The sequence below is a fragment of the Canis aureus genome, chromosome 21, assembly GCF_053574225.1.
Source record: "Canis aureus isolate CA01 chromosome 21, VMU_Caureus_v.1.0, whole genome shotgun sequence".
Classification (NCBI taxonomy): Eukaryota; Metazoa; Chordata; class Mammalia; order Carnivora; family Canidae; genus Canis; species Canis aureus.
Window position 1 is genome coordinate 7,884,924 of NC_135631.1, and position 20,734 is coordinate 7,905,657.

The 20,734-nt window shown below is 55.5% G+C and overlaps 1 protein-coding gene and 1 long non-coding RNA gene across 4 annotated transcripts in view; one reads left to right on the top strand and one right to left on the bottom strand.

Moving 5' to 3' along the window:
- Window positions 1-3,596, bottom strand: part of LOC144292462 (uncharacterized) — a 39,447-nt gene extending 35,851 nt beyond the window's left edge. The window contains exon 1 of the long non-coding RNA XR_013359852.1: window positions 2,960-3,596. This is a non-coding gene — a long non-coding RNA (uncharacterized LOC144292462). The remainder of the gene's footprint in view (window positions 1-2,959) is intronic.
- A 4-nt stretch (window positions 3,597-3,600) lies between these two features.
- On the top strand, window positions 3,601-16,459 carry FADD (Fas associated via death domain). 3 transcript variants are annotated; one of them, XM_077862770.1, is made up of 3 exons: window positions 3,601-3,984; window positions 6,459-6,592; window positions 16,293-16,459. In XM_077862770.1, the coding sequence occupies exons 1-3, from the start codon at window positions 3,699-3,701 to the stop codon at window positions 16,308-16,310; spliced, it is 438 nt and encodes a 145-aa protein (XP_077718896.1). In that variant the 5' UTR covers window positions 3,601-3,698; the 3' UTR covers window positions 16,311-16,459. The 3 variants fall into 3 exon arrangements, with proteins under 3 accessions (XP_077718896.1, XP_077718895.1, XP_077718894.1); XM_077862769.1 differs by lacking the exon at window positions 16,293-16,459 and adding an exon at window positions 9,713-10,479 and having other exon boundaries at window positions 3,609-3,984; XM_077862768.1 differs by lacking the exon at window positions 16,293-16,459 and having other exon boundaries at window positions 3,622-3,984; window positions 6,459-10,479.
- The last annotated feature ends 4,275 nt before the right edge of the window (window positions 16,460-20,734 follow it).

Genomic DNA, 20,734 nt, shown 5'->3' on the forward strand with positions numbered 1-20,734 from the left:
CTGAGATGGAGCCCCATACCAAGCTCTGCACTCAGGTTGGAGTCTGCTTGAGATTCTCTCTCCCTCTCCCTCTCCCTCTGCCCATCCTGCTATCTCTATCTCTCTCACAAATAAATAAATCTTTAAAAAAAAAAAAAAAAGATGGTTAAATACACAAACCTCAGACAGCAAGGCAGTAGGTCAGACTTGGGTACAGTTATGTCAGCGGAGGTCCAAATTAACCACACCTTATATAAGATTTGTCCATTCAGAAACATTTTGTGAGTACCTATTATGCACTGGCTAGTGTTCTGGGTGCTCGGCATCCCTGCCTCAAAGTATCACATTCTGGCAGGAGAAATGGATGAAAAATGCAGAGCAGGAAGCCAAGTATATGATGACTCAGGAGACAAGGGATGTGCAAGAGACAAAGAAGCAGGGTCTACCAGCAAGGGTGAGGTCTGACAATCCTTGGTTGAACTCCTGCTGCGAGGGGCTCTTTCTCAGCCTTCCTCATGGGCTTCCCCACTTCTCCCGCACAGCTGGACCTGCAGGGCTCAATTCTTGACCTTCTTTTCTGTCTTCTCTCTCCACATGGTTGACTCCATCTTGCAAGTGCTCTAAATACTAGACCAGTGAGGACTCTCCAGAGAAACAGATCAACAGGATATACAGAGATCCATACAAGAGATGATTTAGAATAGGAATTGGCTCGAGCGGTCATGGAGGCCAATGTGCAAGCCAGAGACTTAGGAGAGCCAGGGGTGTAGTTCAGTCTGAATGTGAACCCCTGAAAATGGGGTGGGTATGGTGCTCTAGCACAGAGGGTAAATTCTCCCTTCCTCTGCCTTTTTGTTCTATCTGGACCCGTAACGGATTGGATGATGCTGACCCGCACTGGGGACAGCCATCTGCTTCACTCAGTGCACCGATTCAAATGCTCCTCTCTTGCAGAAGCACCCTCAGACACACCTAAGATCTGTCTGACCAGCTACCGGGCAGGCCTTAGTCCAATCAAGTTGACACATAAAATTAACCATCACAAACACCATCTAGCTGCCAAATTCTCCCCAATTCACATCTCCTGCCCTGGTCTCTGCTCCAAACCCTTGTCCTCAGCATATCACTGTCCAATTAACATCTCTAGCAGGTCCTACCCAACTCCCCCACCCACCCAACCCAAACCTCACCTGGATCAATCAAGGAACCTCCTCCATCCCTTAAACTTTACAAGCATCCTTGGTCTCCCTCCATTATGTACACCCCCAAATCGAAAGAAAGCTGTCCCCTTCTCATCGCCACCCCTGCTCTTCATTCAAATACCCTCATTTGCCATCAGGCTTATTCAGCTTCTACCCAGTGGCAGAGGGACCTCTAAAAATGTAACTCCAAGTTAATAGCAGCATTATTCATAACACCCAAAAGGTACTGTTAAAAAAAGAACAACAGGGGGTGGGGGGCACCTGAGTGGCGCAGTGGTTGAGTGTCTGCCTTTGGCTCAGGTTGTGATCCCAGGGTCCTGGGATGGAGTCCCACATTGGGCTCCCTGTAGGGAGCCTGCTTCTCCCTCTGCGCCTCTCTCTGTCTCTCACGAATAAAAAAAAATCTTAAAAGAAAAACTATCTTTAAAAAGGGGGGGAGGGAAACGGACCCAAAATTGAGTCACTTTTCCCCACAACAGCAAACCAAGACTCAACTGCCAGGTCCAGCCTCTCCCAGGCATGTAACCTCAAACCAGACAATCTGGGATTCCCTGTTGAGCATTTGTGAGGTGATCTGCATGATGGACCCTCATCTTCCCCCACAGAATATGACTTTGCCAGAATAATCCATACTTCCTTAGAAAACTTCCTTTTCTTCCCCTCCTGCCTATACAAACCTCATTTTGTACACTCAGCTCCCCGGAACTCCTTTCTACTTGCGACATGGGACGCTGTCTGGGTCATGAATACAGCAATTGGATGTTCAAATTTACTCAGCTGAATTTTGATTTTTAACAGTGGAAACAATGGAAATGTTCATCAGCAGATGACAGGACATATTCAAATGTGATCTTTCGGTACAATGGAGTTCTACTGACCAGTTCAAAATGGGCAGAGCCACATCATATGCTACAACACGGGCGAACCCTGGAAACATTTTGCCCAGTGAAAGAAACGAGGCAGAAAAGGCCACATCGTATATGGTTTCATTGATGTGAAATGTCCAGAAGAGTCAAATCCGAAGAGGCAGAAAATAAAGTAGTCATCAGGGGCTGAGCAGAGGAGGAAGGAAAGGAAGTAATTGCTAAGAGGTAGCAGGTTTCTACTGCCAGTGATGGCAATGTTCTAAAATTACCTAATGGCGAGGCTTGCCCAACCTTATGAATGAATATAGTAAAATCCACTGAAAGGTACACTTTAAACAGGTAATTTATATGGGTTGCAAATTCTGTCTCAATTATATATATATATATAAATATACACATAAATGTATATATATATAAATACTATATATATATATATATATATATATTTTTTTTTTTTTTTAAGCTAACTTGGAAGGCCTCACTTCCCTGCTCACCCTCTGCAGACGCTCCATCTCAAGGGCAGTAAAGCCGGGTCTGCACCTGGCCCGGACTGCACCCTCCTAATTCACCCCTGCCCTCTCTTCTGTGGCTCCCTCTGCACCCCCGGCTCTGCTCCAGACCCTTCGGTCCGCGAGCTGTTCCCGGAAGCTCCGCTTTCACGTGCCTCTGCTATGGATTGCCCCCGGCCCGCACCCTTCCCCCCACGCCCACACACGGGGGCCCCTGGAGCCCGCGCCTGCACCTGGCCGCGCGCCTGCACCTGCCGCGCACCTGCACCTGGCCGCGCACCTGCACCTGCGCGCTGAAGCCCGCTCTGATCGCCCCTCTAACCGCGCCCCCACCTCCACACCCCGCATCCCCTCATCCTCTCTGCCCGGGCTCCCGTTCATTGGGGCACACTGTAGGACTTACTTATCTGCATTACGTAAGCTTAGGTACTGATGACGTAACTCCCGGCAGGCGGGCACTTCTGCTCTTGGCGCCCAAATGTGTCCCCAGCACCTACGGCCTGGCACGCAGTAGGCGCTCCATAAATACTAAAAGCATTCAAACGCATAAGTGACTACGACTTTAAAGATGAAATAATGAAATCAAACTTCAAAACCTCAATAAACCTCTGAACAGATTTTTCCGCACAGAGAGATACGGGCCGTGAGCGTTAAAACACCTTCTGCACTTTCACAAATGGTAATAACAGACGCACTTGTTTGCGGCGTCCGCAGGGCGAGGCGGCCCGGGAGCCGCAGCCCACGCTCTGGGCCAGCGCGCGCGTCTCGGGACTGGGGGGGGCGGAGGTCCGCAGGGCGCAGGCGCGGAGGCCCTGCAGGCGGGGGCCGCACGCTCTCCGGGGACGCTCCCTGGTGGCGGCCGCGCGCCTTCCGGGCGGAAACGGCTACAGTCGAGCCGGGGACGCATGCGCGGGTCCCGGAGTTCTCGCGAGATCCGGAGCTGGGGCGTGAGTGCAGGCGTGGTCTTCCGGTAGTGGGGCCCGGGGCCGGGGGCCGGGGGCCGGAGGCCGGGGCGCGGGGCGCGGCCGGGGCCGGTGGCGCAGCCGCGTGACGGGGAAGCTGGGCCTCCGGGGGCCGCGGGGCCGCCGAGCGGAGGGCCGGGCCGCGCTGGGCTGGGCTGGGCCGGGCTGGGCCCCGCCGCCATGGACCCGTTCCTGGTGCTGCTGCACTCGGTGTCGACCGGCCTGTCAAGCGACGAGCTGACGGAGCTCAAGTTCCTGTGCCAGGGCCGCGTGGGCAAGAGGAAGCTGGAGCGCGTGCACAGCGGCCTCGACCTCTTCAACGTGCTGCTCGAGCAGAACGAGCTGGACGCCGAGCGCACCGGGCTGCTTCGCGAGCTGCTGGCCTCGCTGCGGCGCCAGGACCTGCTGCGGCTCCTGGACGACTTCGAGGCGGGCGCGGCGGGCGGGGCCCCTCCGGAGGAGCGAGGTAGGCGGGGGGGGGGGGTGGGGGGGCGGGCCGCGGGGGAGGGGCACGGGGAGGTGGGAGCGGGGGGTGGGGGGGGAGGGGCACGGGGAGGTGGGAGCGGGGGGGGAGGGGCACGGGGAGGTGGGAGCGGGGGCGGGGGGGGGCCGGGAGGCTAGGGGACAGAGCCAGCCCGGGGCGGGGCGGGGGAGGGGCACGGGGAGGTGGGAGCGCGGGGACCCGGGGGCTAGGGGACCGACCGAGCCAGCCCGGGGCGGGGACACGGCCCCTTGGCCCAGCTGTCGTTGTGACCCGCCAGCAGCGCGCTAACCTTTCCCGGGTCTGATTGGAGCAGGTTTTCTCCTAGACGCTCCTGGGAGGCGGGTGAGCTGCCCCCTTTGCAGACGGGAGAGCCAAAACTCCTAAAAGTTAACTTACTTTGGGTTGGAAAACATGAACACACACGCGCGCACACACACACCCAGTTCAGTGTTTTCTCGGTGACTCCGCTTCTTCCGGCTGCGGTGGAAGCTACTCCACAGGACAGGGCGTGGCTCCCCTCTGGGCGGAGCTGGGTGGGCCTGCCCCGCCGCTTCCCTGGGCTTTCTGCCTCTGGGAATACCCGCTGGCGCCCTTGACCCCGAGCAGTATTGAAACCAGCTCCGCCGCCGCGTTCTGGTTTTCACTAGCCCCGTCGTAGGTTCTGCAGTCCCCCTCCCCTCTGACCGAGTCCGAGCTGTGTGGCTTCCTACCCCGTGCTCTCCACCCTTCTCTAGGGTTTGCAGAGGCTTCGAGGGGTAAATGAGACCTGAGTAGAGCAGGGCTTCTCAGCGGGGCCTGTGTTCTCAGAGCCCGGGAAGGGGGACGGGGAGGGGGAGCGCTTTGGGGAAACCCCATGTAGTCCCGAAGCTCTGCCCTGGCATCAGTCCTTCCATCACCAAATCAAACAGGACAGACCTGTCGCAGCACAGGTGTTACTCCGTAAAGACTTGTGCTTCTGGTGCAGATTGGGGCAAATTCAGATTTCTTGTCTGACACACACACGCACCCATATATGTACATAAACACTCGGCTGTGCAAACAAAACAGGACTTATAAGAGTTACATCTTCAAGGACACTCAACAGAGGGGAGATTGTGGACGTAATACGTTTAAAAGGTAGTCCACAAAACACAGATAATAACATTTTAGATTTACATGTGTGTAGATCCTGTGTGATGCAGGAGAGTACACCAGAGGTGAGCAGGTGTGGGTGGGGTGATGAGGGCCCGTCCTGTATGACTCTCACACAGAAGACAGGATAGCATCATGGTTAAGAGTGGACCCGCATGAGACAGTCAACGGTTTCACTCCCTGGCTGTGCCATTGTCTAGCTGTATGACATCAGGAAAATCACTTGGCTTCCCTGTGCCTCGGCTTCCCCCTCTGCACCAATGATCACAGTAAGACAAGTGCCCACCTGCCTACCTCCAGGGGCTGGAACGCAGAGTTGTCACACTGGCTGACGGTGTCGTGGGGGTTTGTAACTGAAGATGCACATCTGCTGGGGCCTCTAAGCAGCATTTTGTCCTCTGCTCGCCCACCATTCTAGACATAGCCTGTTAGGGTCTGTAGTGCCCCACCTGCTGATCTCAGGGGTGGCTTTTCAGGAAGTGAGGACGTCCTAGCCCCGGACCAAAGACTGATGGTCAGTCCAGGCAGCTTCCAAAATAAGAATTGGGTTATTTTAGCACCCTGGGGCTGCCATACAGAGGACCCCCAACATGGGGCCTTGGAGCAACATGGACTTGACTCTTTCCCAATCCTGGAGCCAGAAGCCAGAAGTCAAACTGTCAGCAGAGCCAGGCTTTGTTTGGAGGCTCTAGGACAGCATCCTTCCCCCACCTCCAGATTCTGGGGGCTCCAGGCATTTTGCCACATCCTTCCAGTTTCTGGCTCTGTGGTCATGTGGCCTCTTCTGTGTGTCCTATAAGGTTGCTGGTCACTGTGTTTAGGGCCCACCTGGACAGTCCAGGATGATCTCATCCCAGATCCTCCACTTCGTCACATCTGCAAAGACCCTTTTCCAGATAAATTAATGTGCATAGTTCCAGGGATATGAGGTGGACATAACTTCTTAGAGGCCACCATTTAACCCACTACAGGGTGGGATGGGGGAGCAATTCCATTTCCTTCCTTTGGACATCTCACAGGCCCTCCCTCAGTTTCCCCCATCTAAGTGGTTACCTGCACTACCACCCACCCCAGCCCAGTCACGTCTTCAGCAGGCCACACCTTTTGGGTAGTGTTTTGAGAGTGGGCTTAGGGCAGGACGAGAGGCCATCCTTGGGCTTTCTATGACCTCCTGACGTCTCTACTGCTGGGTGACTCCAGCCTCTGCAAGTGGACCTCCTATATACCCAGCATTTAGGTCAGCCCTGAGAAGCCCACTGGGAATGTGGGATTACTTGTCTCTGAAGAGCTCCTCAAGCTTCTGGTAAATCCTTTTCTTTCCGCAGATCTGCGTGCAGCATTTGACATCATATGTGATAACGTGGGGAAGGACTGGAGGAGACTGGCTCGTTACCTTAAAGTGACCGATGCTAAGATTGATGCCATCGAGGAGAAGTACCCCCGCAACCTGACTGAGCAGGTGAGGGAGTCGCTGAGAGTCTGGAAGAGCTCCAGGAGGGAGGACGCAGCAGTGTCCCACCTGGTGAGGGCGCTCAGGGCCTGCCAGCTGAACCTGGTGGCCGACCTCATCGAGGAGGAACAGCAGGCCCGAGGCCTGGAGAATGAGAGCAAGAGCAGTAGAGGTGGCGGTGGTGGCACTACTATGTCCTTGAGGTCATGGGACTCAGACAGGCCTGCCTTGGGGACCCCTTGGTGACCCAGGGGCCCCTCCAAGGGCCCAAAGGCATCCACACAGCTTGAACTTTGGTTCCCCCACCAAGGTTAACTAAGTACTTCCACACCAGTGCCTCGAAGACCTGGCAGTGAGCTATGACAAGGCACCTCGGCACTCGAGCCACAAGCCACAGCTGGCTTCTCAATCAGTGGGCATCCATCGAGTGCATACTTTGTGCCAGCTGGGGCTTGGGGCACCGTGCAGATGCCTTCATTTATTCCTTATTCAAGAGGCTCTTGAAACAGCCTCTTGTCCCATTAAATCAGTGCCTGCAGGAGGACGTTTTGGATCTATGTCCAGCACAGAAAGAGTGTAAAAATCAGCAGTTATCTGTGTCATTTATCTGGGAGTGGAGCCAAAGCTGTCAGGCTCCGGAGTCCACACTGTGACCACTGGGCTATTCTGCTGCTGCCACAGTTGGTCAGAGGCTTGGAGGCCATCAGTATAGCCCCATACACCAGAGCCAGTGGCATAGGGAGACCTGTTGGGGTCATGGCCCTTGAGGGTGTTAGGAGACAGGAAGGTTTGTGAGGACGGCCTGCTGTAGGACCGTTAAGTGCCTGAGGTGATTGAAACACAGTCAGTGCCCTATAAATGTGAGTCCTTAGAAATATTGTGCCTTCTGTGATGCTATAGTGTGTTAACTATTTTGTATCAAAATCAGTGTTCTGATAACAGATTTATAAACGGAGCTGGCTCCTGTCATTTTAAAAATCCCCCTACTTGGTCTTCTTGCTTCTAAGATAATTCTATTGAGGCATAAACAGGTCTGCTAGAGGCCCACCTTTCACCAGCTTCGGACCCACCTGTCTCTGAGATGCATCAGAGAGCCACGTGGCCATTCCTGGTTCAGGCCTTTTGGCTATTAACTTGGGAAAGCCTCATGTGATGTCATGCCACACCATCTTGGCCTTAGGTTGTTGAGATCCTGAGCACACTGTCCTGCTAAGCCATGGACCAGCCTTTGAGCCCCTGCACACCTTCAGCAAGGACGTAATGATGCCAGGCACTGAGGGTCTGGGGCCACGGCAGGAAATGAGAGAGAAGTGGCCTTGCTCTGTAGACCCCAATTGCCTGTGTTCCTGGCCGGCTCACAAGCAGGGTGCTACCGAGGAGCTGAGCCAGTCTCGGGCGCATTCCAGTGTGCCTGGCCCTGTGTCATGCACTGTTATGTTTCCACCACCTGCCCGCGCACCTGCCTCTTCAGGCCTTTGGTCAGAGCGAGTTCTGTGGATGATAGACACGTCAGCACTGTCAATAAATGTCAGCGGCTTGGCTAATGGGTAGCTTTTGGAAGTAGGTTTGTTGAAAAATGTGTCCCTGTTTCTTGAACAGAAGCTGATTTCATAGGTTTTAACATTCATGATTTATGAGATAAGCTGCTGAAAGGGTAAATGCCAAACATCCTGACCTCTGCCCTATATCCCCCTGCATGCCTCTCACACCCGAGAGGAGCCCCAACCTTCCATCATACCATGTGTTTGATAGAAACTTCAAAGACCTGTGATTTCTGCACTTGAAATTTTCCCAAGCCACAAGCAGACAGGCCTTGGTCCCCAGCTCTGTCATGGCTCTGTCACTGGCTTGCTCCTGTAGCCCGTCTCTCAGTCCCACATGCTGTGAAGGCACTGGATTTTTCCCACCACTCATACCCCAAGACCTCCATGGAGAGCAGCTCCAGTCCATGTGGTGAGAAGAAGGAGCATGCTCTGGAGCAGCCTGACCTCTTGAGGATGAGATCTGAGTTCTGAGGCTCAGAAAAAATGGTGGGTGAAGAGTCTCCATCCTGCACCACTGGGCCGTGCAGTGCAGAGCTGTACAGCCTGGTGACACGGGGTGGACTTGCCCAGGAAGCTGCCCCCAGAAGACAGTGGCTCAGAGCCCCCATTTGTTCAACCGGTTTACACGTGAACAGTCAGGAGGCTTCTGCCATAAGGAGCACCGTGGCCGGCATTGATGCGAGCCGACAGGACAAGCAGCCTGCCCTCGGGAAGCACACAGGTTCCCCTACCTTGTGAGGTAAAAGGACAGATGCTTACTTAAGCACTGGAAATGGAAAGATAAGCAAGCACCAAGCGTTTGAAATTGATGATTTTTTGAATGATAATATTTATACTTTCTGTAATGTGTTTTAATTGTCTACCACATATAAGAATGAATGTAAGCTGGACTATTTGGTGGGAGTGTCCCCAGAGACCACTAGAGTCAGACCCTCTGCCCCTGGTGGCTTCCCCCTAGAAAGGGGCAATTAGATAAATACCAAGTGCTTGCCCAAATCTGTAGCCACTTGTTCATCAGATATCTTGGAAATAAGCAGTAACATTTCGCCCAGAGCCCCAGAGGTTCTATTCCTTATGATTTCACTTCACTTGAACCCAGCTCATGGCCGCAGGTCCTGAGGTGTCACTTGTCACCTTCACGTCTGAGCCTGTCCCCACCATGGATTTCAACCACCACTTTGAAGTGGAAGGTGTTCTGGGACAGGTCTACCGACGTCTGGCTAGAACTATCACCTTTGTGACAGGACCAATTACACATTCACAGGTCCAGGGATTAGGCCACAGGCATCAGGGGCTCAGGCATTCCGCCCATTGCACACAGACTCTGCAGCTCCCCCTGCCTGTGTCTCTAGGCCTGGCACCACAATCTACCCTGTTGCCCAAGGTACAGATGGGGTCCCCTATCCCCCCCCACACACACACACACCGAGCCCCATCCCTTCTCTCCAGAGCCCTGCCTCTCCTCTTCCCCACCCTCCGTCAGCCCCCAGACACAGCAGTACCATACTCCAGAACCTTGACCTAGCAACGGCAAGCTCTCCATGCATCTTATCTTTTACTTTTGTATTTGTACTTCCGTGATAAGGCCCCTGACTCATCTTGCAGACTGCTTTCTAACCACGTGATTCTGTGCGTTATGTTTGGAGCCAGCCAACAAGCATGACTTGGAGCAGCATGTGCTCACGTGACAATGGCTAGTCACTGGACATATTTCAACAGAAAGGCAGAACTTCCCTTCCATGGGGAAAACTTGCAGCTGAGATCCTCTTTCATCAAAGAAGCCCTGTTTCTTAAGTCACCGACCGAGTGACAGTATGGCAAGAGTCACACGTGTATGCCAACTACGTTCATGTCAACAAGGAACAGAATCCCATTCACTGAGCCAGAGCACGTGACCTGTGGATGAAGCTTTCGTGGTATGGCTTGAATAGAAAAACATTGTGGGCCTTTGGGTCACCCCAGGCATCAGGCAGGCATGAGGCCTCCCGATCTCCCAAACCTGCCTGTCAACAGTCTAGACACCAGGTGACAATATTTTGTTTCAGCAAAATGTGTTTCATGGCGCAGAGCCGTTTAGGATGGCAAAGTTCTGGACTGGGGTGGTGGGAATGTTTGTACAACACTGTGAATGTGCTCGGTGGCACTTTAAAAATGGTTCAAAGGGGCCCCTGGTGGCTCAGTGGTTGAGCATCTCCCTTCTGCTCAGGTTGTGATCCCGGGGTCCTGGAATTGAGTCCCACATCAGGCTCCCCGCAGGGAGCCTGCTTCTCTTGCCTCTCTCTCCGTCTCATGAATAAATGAAATCTGTAAAACAACAAAAATTAAAATTAAATAAAAATGGTTCAAAGGATAGATTTTTTATCTACATTTTACCACACACAAAAAAATCCTACATCATATTAACTATGCATTTAACTGTGATATTAATCTAAATTGTGTCTTGAGGGTTTTCTCTCCTTGGTTTGTAGTTTTACTGGCATTTTATAATTCATGAGGGCCAGAAGCATAAGCTTCTATCTGACCTTGTGTTTGTAGGTATTGAAGTAACATGATAAAAAAAACCTTGCTCATCACTGGGAGACTGGGTCCCTGTTATCTGCCCAAAGGGGTTTCTAGCTGGAGAAACCCAGCCCCAGGGGTCCCCAGACCCCTTGGGATCAGCCTGACAGGCAGCATCATGATGCACAGTAGGGCCGCTCGGCCCTGAACTCCCACCCTGCTGTTCTCTCCGCCCGGACCCCCGGTCCCTACTGGACCTACAGCCCTGCTCAGACAGCCAGTCTTAGGGCAGCCTTGTTTGACCGCCCCCCCCCACCCCCCACTCACCTGGGTGCACACAGGGGTGGTCAGGCTGTGACTGCCTGCTTGGGCAGATGCATGCCAGTGCCCCTGGCCATTGTGTCCTCATGGTACCTAGTCCCAGCAAGGTCCCTCCAGGGACCCCAGGAGGGTGTCTCTCACCCCCTGAATCCCCGCAGGCCATCCCAAGGGTCCTTCTCTCCAGGCAGGGTTGATGCCATGTGCATTTAAGAGTGTACACCCCTTTGCTGTGGGCTGTTTCATGCATCCATTCGTCTGCCCATGAATTCATGAAGCAACTTGACCTGGCTGGGTGACCCCCCACAGCAGAACACAACCTCCAACCCCCCTTGCTCACCTGATGAGACCCTCTCAGTGGGTTATTGTGGGGTTCAAAGAGATGAGGTGTGTCTGGGAATGATTGGCACGTTGTAAAAGTCGCTAAATGTCCTCATTTTAACGGTTTCTGAGTGACGGTTTTAAAAGGACTTGGCTTTACACTGGCTTGGCTAAGTCCTAACACTCAAATCACAGTTTCAATTCCAGAGGTCTTTGGAGGCAGTGATGCCACCTGGGGAAGCAGTCCCAGTGCCTCTTACATGGCCACCGAATCCTGTGGAGGAGTGGGGGGGAGGAAGCCTATGTCGTCCAGCCCCACTAACACCCCAGATTGTAAACCAGAGACTTGTAGGAAATAGATACATGTGTGTAGATGGGCAAGACTAGGAGGCTACATCATCTTTCACCTTTCAGGGAGGCTGGCCTCCGAGTCCACTGCCCAGGTTCGAGTGCCCACTGTGCTGTGTGGCCGGGGCACAGGGCAAGCCCCGAAGGAGGGTCCCGGACCCCAGCCACAGCATGGCACAGAGACAGCACAGACATGCAGCCCACGAAGCCCCTGAACCCACTGGCTCTGCCCCGAGCTCCCTGTCTGCGGAGCCAACACTTGGTTTTCAAAAATTTTAAGATTTGCTTGGATCTGGTATTTGCAGCAAAGATGGTCACGTGGGAATTTAGAATATGATAAAGATAGTGTTTCAGATTGGGTTGGGGGGGAAGGGAGTACTGAGCCATCGCAGGGGGGTCACTTGCCTCGCCCCTCCCATGCAGAGGTCCTGGGCCTGCTGGGTGTGCAGGAGGAAGCCAGGAGGCCAGATGGGAGCAGGAAGGAGAGTGCTGTCAGATTAAAGACTGGGCTCTGACCACTTCGAGAACTGGCTACAACTGCTTGTAGGGACAACACGACCGTCACCCCCCACCCCTAACCCGCAGGCTCACTTCCCGCTGGCCCAGTTACTCCTCACCAGCAGCCGGCCTGCCCAGGTGATCCCTGATCCTGGTGATGACACAACACATAGCAGCAGCTGCTGCCCCGTCCCCCTCATCCGCGTTGCCCGAGGAGCAGGGTGAGGTTAGTGCAAGGTATTCTGAGAGAGGGGCTGTGCTCACCTAACTTCCACCCACCCTACATTGTTGTAATCATCCCTTTTCATTTGTAGTGTCATCCATCTCTGCACCGCATTTAGAAATGAAAATGTATCCTAGGCGCATGTGTATGGGAAACAGTATGTGGGGTTCAGTACCGTCCACAGTCTCAGGCACCCACGGAGCATCTTAGATGGTCCCCTCACCCCTCTCCCGCCAGATCGATAGACAGGTTTGAAAGGCAGGCAGGCGTTCATAGGTGAAAGAATGCAAGTTTAGGGTTAAAGAGCCTGTTGGTTTTTCAACAAGCGTATGCTGAACACTTATGTGCGGCAGACACTGCCAGGACAGGGGCTTTCAGGGAACTTTCTGTTCCAGACAGACATCGGCAATCACAGGAACAGACGTGGGATCCCTGACGGAAGGCCCAGGGAGCTCTGGGGGACTGCCCAGGGCTGGGTGGACCAGGCAGCCTCTGTGAGGGACGAGGGACAGGTAGCAGTGAAGCAGCTGGGAAGGGCAGGGCAAGGCAGTCTCTTGGGGCGCATGGTGCAGACTAAGCAGCATGACAAAGGTCTGGTGATGGTTTTGGTGGCAGTGCCAGCTCCACGATCCCCTGGAGCGGCTCCGCAAGAGACCCGGGCCCCCCACCCCCAACTGCCCTTGAACGCCTAGCTGGGTGGCGTCAACCACTCCGAGCTCTGTTCCCTTTTGTTTGCCATTTCTGTGTTGCAGCGACAGCCTCCCTTGAGTTTGACTTAGGCCCTGAGAGCCCAGGAAGGCCAGTAGAGGCCGTGTGATCAGATTTGCATTTTTCCAGCCTTGGCTGTCGACTGGACTGGAGGGCGCTAGAGGGACCATGGGAGCCCTGTTGGAAGGCCACTGGATGGGGGCTTGGGGTCGCAGGTGCTGCTGGAGGGGCCAGCAGGAGCAGTTTCCAATCTGGGGTCTGGCATCTGTGTGGGGCATGAGAGAGGGAGGTGCCCTGGAGGTTCGAGGGGGCGTCCAGCGGGCAAGGTAGTGAGGACTTGGTGAGGGCGGGAGCCGACTTCCAGACAGGGGCAGAGCCCAGACCCTGGAAAGGGAGGACAGGGAGAAGCCGGGGCCAAGGTGGCAGGTGGGAGGGAACTCTGCACCTGCCCACCACCCCCCACGCCTCCAAGAATCTTCTGAAAGTGTGTTCCAACTCTGATGCCAGGGCCCCACCCCCAGAGAGTCTGACTCAGCCCTGGGTGGGGCCGTGCATTGCCTCACCACTGCCTGGGGCACAGTGATGGTTTCATCACCCTGAAGAGTAGCAGGAACTGCCCTAGCTCTAACCTCTGCCCAGGCCAGGACCCCCAGGGCCACGGTGGGGGGGTGGGGGGGCATCCGCCGCAAGCCCCAAGCCAGAGCCAGAGCTGCAGGGGACAGGGAGGGGGTGTGTCCCCGGGAGGCAGGCGGTCACCTCCGGGCGCCCGGGCTGCTGAGTCTGGAGTTTCAGGTCCGCTGTCCACCCAGCTGGCAATGGCACTCACGGATTTGGTTTTGGTTTGGGTTTCAGGTGAATCTGCGAGGCTCTGCCACCCAATGCGCCAAACAAACGGGGTGATTCACCCTCTTCCCTCCCTGCCTGGGCTCCAGCCTCCTCCAGGGGGCAGGGGGAGGGGGCACTGGATGCTTCTGACACCCACAGAGTCCCCTACAGCTGAGCCCTCCAGTCCCCATGACGTTGCATTCAGTGCTGGGCCCCACTGGGGGAGGGAGCGGGCCTTTGCCTGTAAGCACCTAACATCTCCTGCTGTTGAGCCCCCAACCCTGCACTTCCTGTGAGTAAAGTTGGGGCACTCCCACCTTCTCCTAGGGCTGCTGTGGGGCAACACTGAGTTGTGATCATCAAGAGGTGGTGACTGCCTTAGGCACTGGGGATGGAGGCGAGGACTCAGGGATGAACAAAGTGTGGGGCCCAATGTTGAGGGCTTCCAGGTATAACGGGAGACACAGAAACAATGACAAGATGCCAGTCCCAAGAGCTGAAGTGATTTGTCAGGTCACAAGGTGAAGCTCAGACTGGAACCCGAGGCTCATGCCAGTTCCAAGACCCTAAGTGTGTTTCCAGGAAGGGGCTTTTGGAGTTGGGTTTCATAGGATACATAGGAGTTCTCCAGATGGTGAGCAGGTCAGGCATGGGGAAAACAAGAAGTGCAAAGGCCAGGAGGTGAGAAATTGGAGGGCTCCTTGTGGAGGCAGCCAGAGGATGGAGTCATGGGGCTGGTTCCTGGCAGGCTGAGGGGGCTGTTTGCAGCCCAAGAGCAAAGGAAAGGCCTGAATTTAGCTTCTAGACAAAAAGGAGCCAGTAGCATCTTTGAAGCAGGACAATGACATGATTGTGAGCCTCAGTTTCCCAGCGATCCGGGGAGTGCATTTGTTCATCAGAAAATGAGAAGACAAAACAACAACTAGATGGCCAAGCGCTGTACTGCAGCGTGGGCTGAGTCAGGAGGGGAAACAGCACACGCAGAAAGAGAGGTACAGTCGCTTCTAAAGGACTCAGTGCCTTCCTTACGGCCGTCTAGCAGCTTCGGCTGCTTTTGAGGTGCTTGGAGGCTTGCCTCTGGCTTCAGCTTCACGGGTGCCTGGGGCTGTGGTTGAGGGAGGCAGTTTTCCCCCTGAGACAGGTGAGCAGTGCAGGTGCATGGGTGGGGGGGTTGTGGCAGTAGGAGGTGGGAGAGTGGGGGCTTCCCGGGCTCCGCCACACCAAGCACCTTCCTGCCCTGCAGCACTTTCTAGCTCCCTGAGCAGCCCTGCAGGCCCAGAAAGCGCCGGGTCCAGGGTGGGGGCGAAGCCCATCCCAGCCTGTGTCCTGTCCGGGGCTTCCCTGGGCGGTGTCACCGCAGGCTGTCACTGGGGAGCATCTCTGCCCCACGTGGGAGCACCCGCAAAACTGAAACAAGGCTGGTGTGTGCTCCAGAAACACTCTGCTGAAAGCGCAGCCAGCCAGCCCTGGAAATAACCCCGTCGGCTGGCTTCCCGCCCAGAGAAGTCAGGGTGGAGACAGGGAGCTACACTTCCGGTCCCCACACCCTTTTATTTTGGGAAAGTCAAGGCTCCCCAACCAAGGCTGCCTGCCTGCCACAGAGTCCAGGGCAGCTTCTGCTGGAGAGCCCTGGGGCTGGAGGCAGGAGAGTGGCCCTCCCTCCCCCTAGTCGCTTCTTGACCAGCGCGTGTGCTCAGTCACCCTCACACTGGGCACTGTTGTGGGCCTTGGGAGCAGCTGGGCCCCGGACCCCAGACCCTGGACCTGCATGCTGTGATGCCACAGGCACCAGTGTCCTTCACTGTGCAACAGGGACAGAACAGTGGCAAGTCTACTGTGCCCTGAAGACACAAGGGGACAATGCAGACAAGGTCGGTGCCGTGCACACATGCACCTGGCCCCACGTACTGCCCCCACTGGGCTCTGGTCACACACTTCTTCCTGACCTGGAGGAACCAGCTTACCAGGACCCTGGGCTCCTCCCAGCAGCCTCCCACCTGCTGACCCCTGACCTATCCCCCTGTAGGGTCCAGAGGCCTGCTCCAAGTTACACCGCCCCGCCCCCACCGCACCAGCAGCCTTGGCTCCTATTTCCAGAGTGAAGAGAGGCAGGCCTCCCCACCCCTGCGGGCAGGGGCCCCTTCTTCCCCCTGACCCCCACTTCTGGCCTCCCAGCTCCTGTGCCTGGCTCGATGCTTGATGCTCGGATGCTCTCTGCCTCTCCTGGAACAGGCACCTGCCTCCTCCCCATGCCCCTGCCTCCATCTCTTCTGCGCCAGGCCCCTCCTCCTGAGCATGGAACCTGACCCCCTTGTATTTCCGGGGTCCCAGCACCTTCCCGCCTTTCCCGAGGCACAGTGCCCCCAGGGCCAGCTTGGCTGTTTTTACCTTAGCCTCGTAACCACCTGCTCTTCTGCTTCCTTAGCTTTTTTCTTTAAGGTGACTCTCAGGACACCTGGGTGGCTCAGTGACTGAGCGTCGCCTTTGGCTCGGGTCATGATCCTGCGGTCCTGGGATGGAGTCCCATGTCGAGCTCCCCGAAGAGAGCTTGCCTCTCCCTCTGCCTGTGTCTCTGCCCCTCTCTCTGTGTCTCTCACGAATAAATAAATAAAATCTTTACAAAAAAAAAAAGAAATCAAGATGTCTTTAAAAAATAAAATAAAAAAATAAGTTGACTCTTTTGCACAAATGGGGGGCATGGCTCACAGATCTTAATTATAAATTAAAGAGAGAGCTTGATGTCTCCATCACAAAAGGAAAGCCTTCTGCAGGCAGGCAGTGCTAGGGTCTGTTCACACCTTCCTTACGAGAGGCCCCTGATGTTCAGCTGAGGCACAGCTGCCCAGAACTCAGGCTCATTTCCCAGCTCACCTTGCAGTGAAGTGCAGACATCCTCCGGAGTTCTGCATGTGAGCAGGAGCAGCAGGTGGATGCATGCTGCAGCATCCCCTTCTTCCTTCTGGAACACAGGCGTAATAACTGGAGCACTGGCAGCTCCGTTGGGCCATGAGAGGAAACACAAGAAGACAGAAGGAGCCAGGGCCCCTGGTGAAACTTGGAGCCTCTCCACCAGCTCTCGAGGTTTTATCTCAGGCCTGCATTTGTTTGAGAGAAATAAACTTCTCTCCCTGAAGCCGCTGTGGTTTGGGGATTTCAGAAACACAGTATCGGTTGGGTTAAGCAGACAGTGACTGTAAAAAGGAATGAAGAAATAATATTCTGAAATTGTCAATAAAACCGGCTGCCCTTTCAGGCTCTGGATGCGAGGGCTACTGTTTTTGTTAAAGAAGACATTAGTCATCATTGGCCCAAGACTGTCTCCATGCATTCAGGACTGGCCAGTCACTGACATGGGAGCGACTTTCTTACCACGTGACTCAGAGCAAGTTAGTGCCAGGTCCCTTACCTCACTGCTCCCTAAAATCAGCGGGCTGGACATGCCCTGTGGGCCCAAAGCGCAGCTCGGCAGGAGAGAGCGTGCTTCCCGCAGCACCCCATCGACCGCCCCCACTTGTGGCCTGGGACCACCTGGCCATCCACGCTCCCCGGGGCCCTCTGCACTCGGCCACAATGAGCAGCCCAGCTCCAAGCAGCCAGCGTGTTCATCACCCTCCAGAGCTCCATGTCCCGAATCTCCCTCAGCTGCATGCCTCCTCCTCACACCCCACTCAGAGATGACACTGGCTCATCATCTCACACCCACTTCTCATGCATCTTGTTGTTTGTGGTTATGAGCACCGGCTCCAGAGCCAGACCACCAGGCCTGCACCTGCTGAGTGGGACACGGGGGAGTTACATTGCTTTTCTCTGCCTCGTCCTGCTGGTCTGTAAAATGGTCGTGAAGGGTTAGATCACTCAATACCTATCAAGCCCTTAGAAAAAGAGCCCAGTACCAGCCCCCAGGACATGCTAGCTGTCACTGTTAGACCGCAAGAGAGGGGAGCATGGCAACATGCCAGGAGCCAGGCATACAGCAGGTGCTCAGAAACAGGATCAACAAAGCGGTGAGCCACCCCCGCGCCCACCATGAGACATAGGTGTGCCAAGAGAGCGAGGCTGAGGGCAAGGTGGCCCAGACCCTCAGCAGCCAGGTCCCCAACCTGAGCCCAGCACTGTTCCTTCCGTACCTGCAGGAAAGACTTCCAGCGGCATTCTTCCCGGCCAGGCAACAGCGCCACAGACCCATACTGGTGGGTAAGTTGGCCATGCAGCCGGGGCCTGGAGGTCTGCCCCCACCCCGACTTTGGGTTCAGACTCTCCCTTCTGTTTGCTGTACAGCCCTGGGCAAGTTTGTCTCCACTCTCGAGCCTCATTTTCCTCACCTCACCTCAGAGAAGTGGGCTGATGGCCCCATGATCTGTTCGTGCAAACAAACCACTGTAAGACTCCGTGGCTTGAGACACCCATCGCGCTCCAGTCTCCTGGGTTCTGGCTGCGGGTCTCCAGCCCAGGCCTCCTCCCAACCTGGCAAGCCTAGTATGAGTCACTCGGGCTCCAGGCAAGGGCGGGGGTCAAGGAGAGGGAAATGAGAGTCCGCTCTTCGATGGAGCCGTGGGAACATTCCAGAAGAGCGTGTGGGAAAGTACACTCATGCTGGCCTCCGAGGGCTCGTGGGTGGAAAACACCTGAACGTCTTGCCACCTGCCCACTAAGTGGTGTCTGCGGCAAAGGCAGCCCCGTTATTATCAGCTCACTCCTGGAACCTGCCCCCGCTCCTCCTCCCCCTGCCTGGTCAGGCTGCATCCTGCTTGCAGCCCACAGGAATCAGGTTCTCGGGAGACAGACACCTGTTGGCTCACTCGGGGTGGCCGTCCCCAGGGCAGAGGCTGGCGTGGGGAACCTCACTCAGGCCAGGCGAGCAGCTGAGGCCCCTCATGGGAGCCGGGCATTCCCATCAGGTGAGCAGGTGAGCTCACCCGACGCCCCCAGTGTGGCAGCCTCTCCCCGGGCAGATCCTGGCAGAGCCTGGCAGCGTGAATCACCTGCCCACCAGCAGAGCGGCACGGAGGTAAGAATTCCTGCCGAAGGGAAAGCGAGCAGCGTTCCTGGCGTCCACCTGGCCCGTCCTCTCGGTCCCTGATCACAGAGAATGTGAACGGCCACAGAGGCAGGGAACCCAACTTGGGGTCCCTTCCACGTACCCCCCTCATTGGGTTGAACAGTGTTCCACCAAAATTCATCCCCTGCACCGTGACCTGGGAACCAAATTTGGAAATAGGGTCTATGCAGCGTAACCAAGATGAGGTCACAGTGGATTCGAGTGGACCCTAAACCCGGTGACCAGAGTCCTCATAAGAAGATGAAATTTGGACAGATCAACACGCAGGGGAGGATGTCATAGGATGACGGAGGCAGAGGCCAGGTCCACGCAGCCACACGCCAAGGAACGCCAAGGATTTTCAGCACCTGCCAGAAGCTGGGACAGAGGAGCCTCCCCAAGAGCCTCCGGAAGGAGCCAGCCCAGCTGACGCGCGGTTTTGAGGACCCCTGGCCTGCAGACCGGGGGAGGATACACTTCCGTTGCTCTAAGCCGCCAAGTCTGGGGGCCACGTGCTCCAGCGACCAGAGGACACCACACAGCCCGCCCAGGCTTCCATCCCCTGCGAGGGAGACCACCTGCTCAGCTGCTCCCTCAGCTCGCCAACCCCGGCAGGAAGAAAGAAAAAGCCTTTAGTCTTTTTATAAAAAGCACTTGGAAGACCAGATGCCTACCAAGTGTGACTGTGTCCAGCACGTGATGGTCTACGTAGGTCACAACTGCATTTGCTCGCACAGCCAGGAAGACTTGCCTCGTGCATTGCCTGTCTACGCTGCCTCGTGCAGTGGGATCACCCCCAGGAAAGCGCCCGGGGACACCCACTCCACATCTGTCCCCGTCTTTAGTGACCCACGCCTGGGAGGAAATCGGTGGTCTTCTCACCGACAAAGTGGGACCCTTTGCAGGACATATTCCAAGATGGATTCACTGTTGGGGGGTCAGTGAGCCCTGGGTCGCTGGTTCACCTCCACCTTCTCAGGGAACAAGAATCGGGGCACAGATTCCTCCTTTGAGCATAAAGGGGAGGGACAGGTACAGGGGGGTGGTGGGGATACCTCGCTGTCCACCTCCCCACCCTACCCCCCAGCCATCTGGACCCACCAGACATTTCTTTACGGTCCTGTCACCCAGAACCACGAGGTTCTCCACGTTCTCCTGCAGGCTCTGGCATGTGGGTCAGGAGCAGTGGCTCTGAACCTATGCCCCCCTTTTGTATTCTGGGAAAATGCGCAGGACGTAGAATGTACCATCTAAACCATTTCCAGGGACGCCTGGATGGCTCAGTGGTTGAGCATCTGCCTTTGGCTCAGGTTGTGATCCTGGGGTCCTGGGATCGAGTCCCACATCGGGCTCCCCGCAGGGATCCTACTTCTCCCTCTGTCTGTGTCTCTGCCTCTCTCTGTGTGTCTCTCATGAATAAATAAATACAATCTTAAAAAAAAAAAAAAAAAAAAAAACATTTCCAGGTGGCCTTAAGCACGCTCACACTGTTGTGCGGCCACCGCACCATCTGTCTTCAGAATCATGTCTCCCCACCCAGAGACTCTGTCCCCATTACACACTAACCCCTGGCCCCTGGCGCCCACCATCCCAACCCTGTGTCCACGAGTCCAACTGCTCCAGGAACCAGGGACCCCTGTGATGGATCCTACAGCATGTTCTGGCATCTGGCCCGTTTCCCAGCCCGGTGTCCTCGGGGTCCACCCGTGCTGCCGCGGGGGCCAGAATCCCAGTGCCTCCCTTTTATGACAGTCATCCTGTGCCACCCTTTCTACCCTCCTGAAATGGGATTCTGGTGTCATCTAGCACGCTGCCCCAACCTACCCACT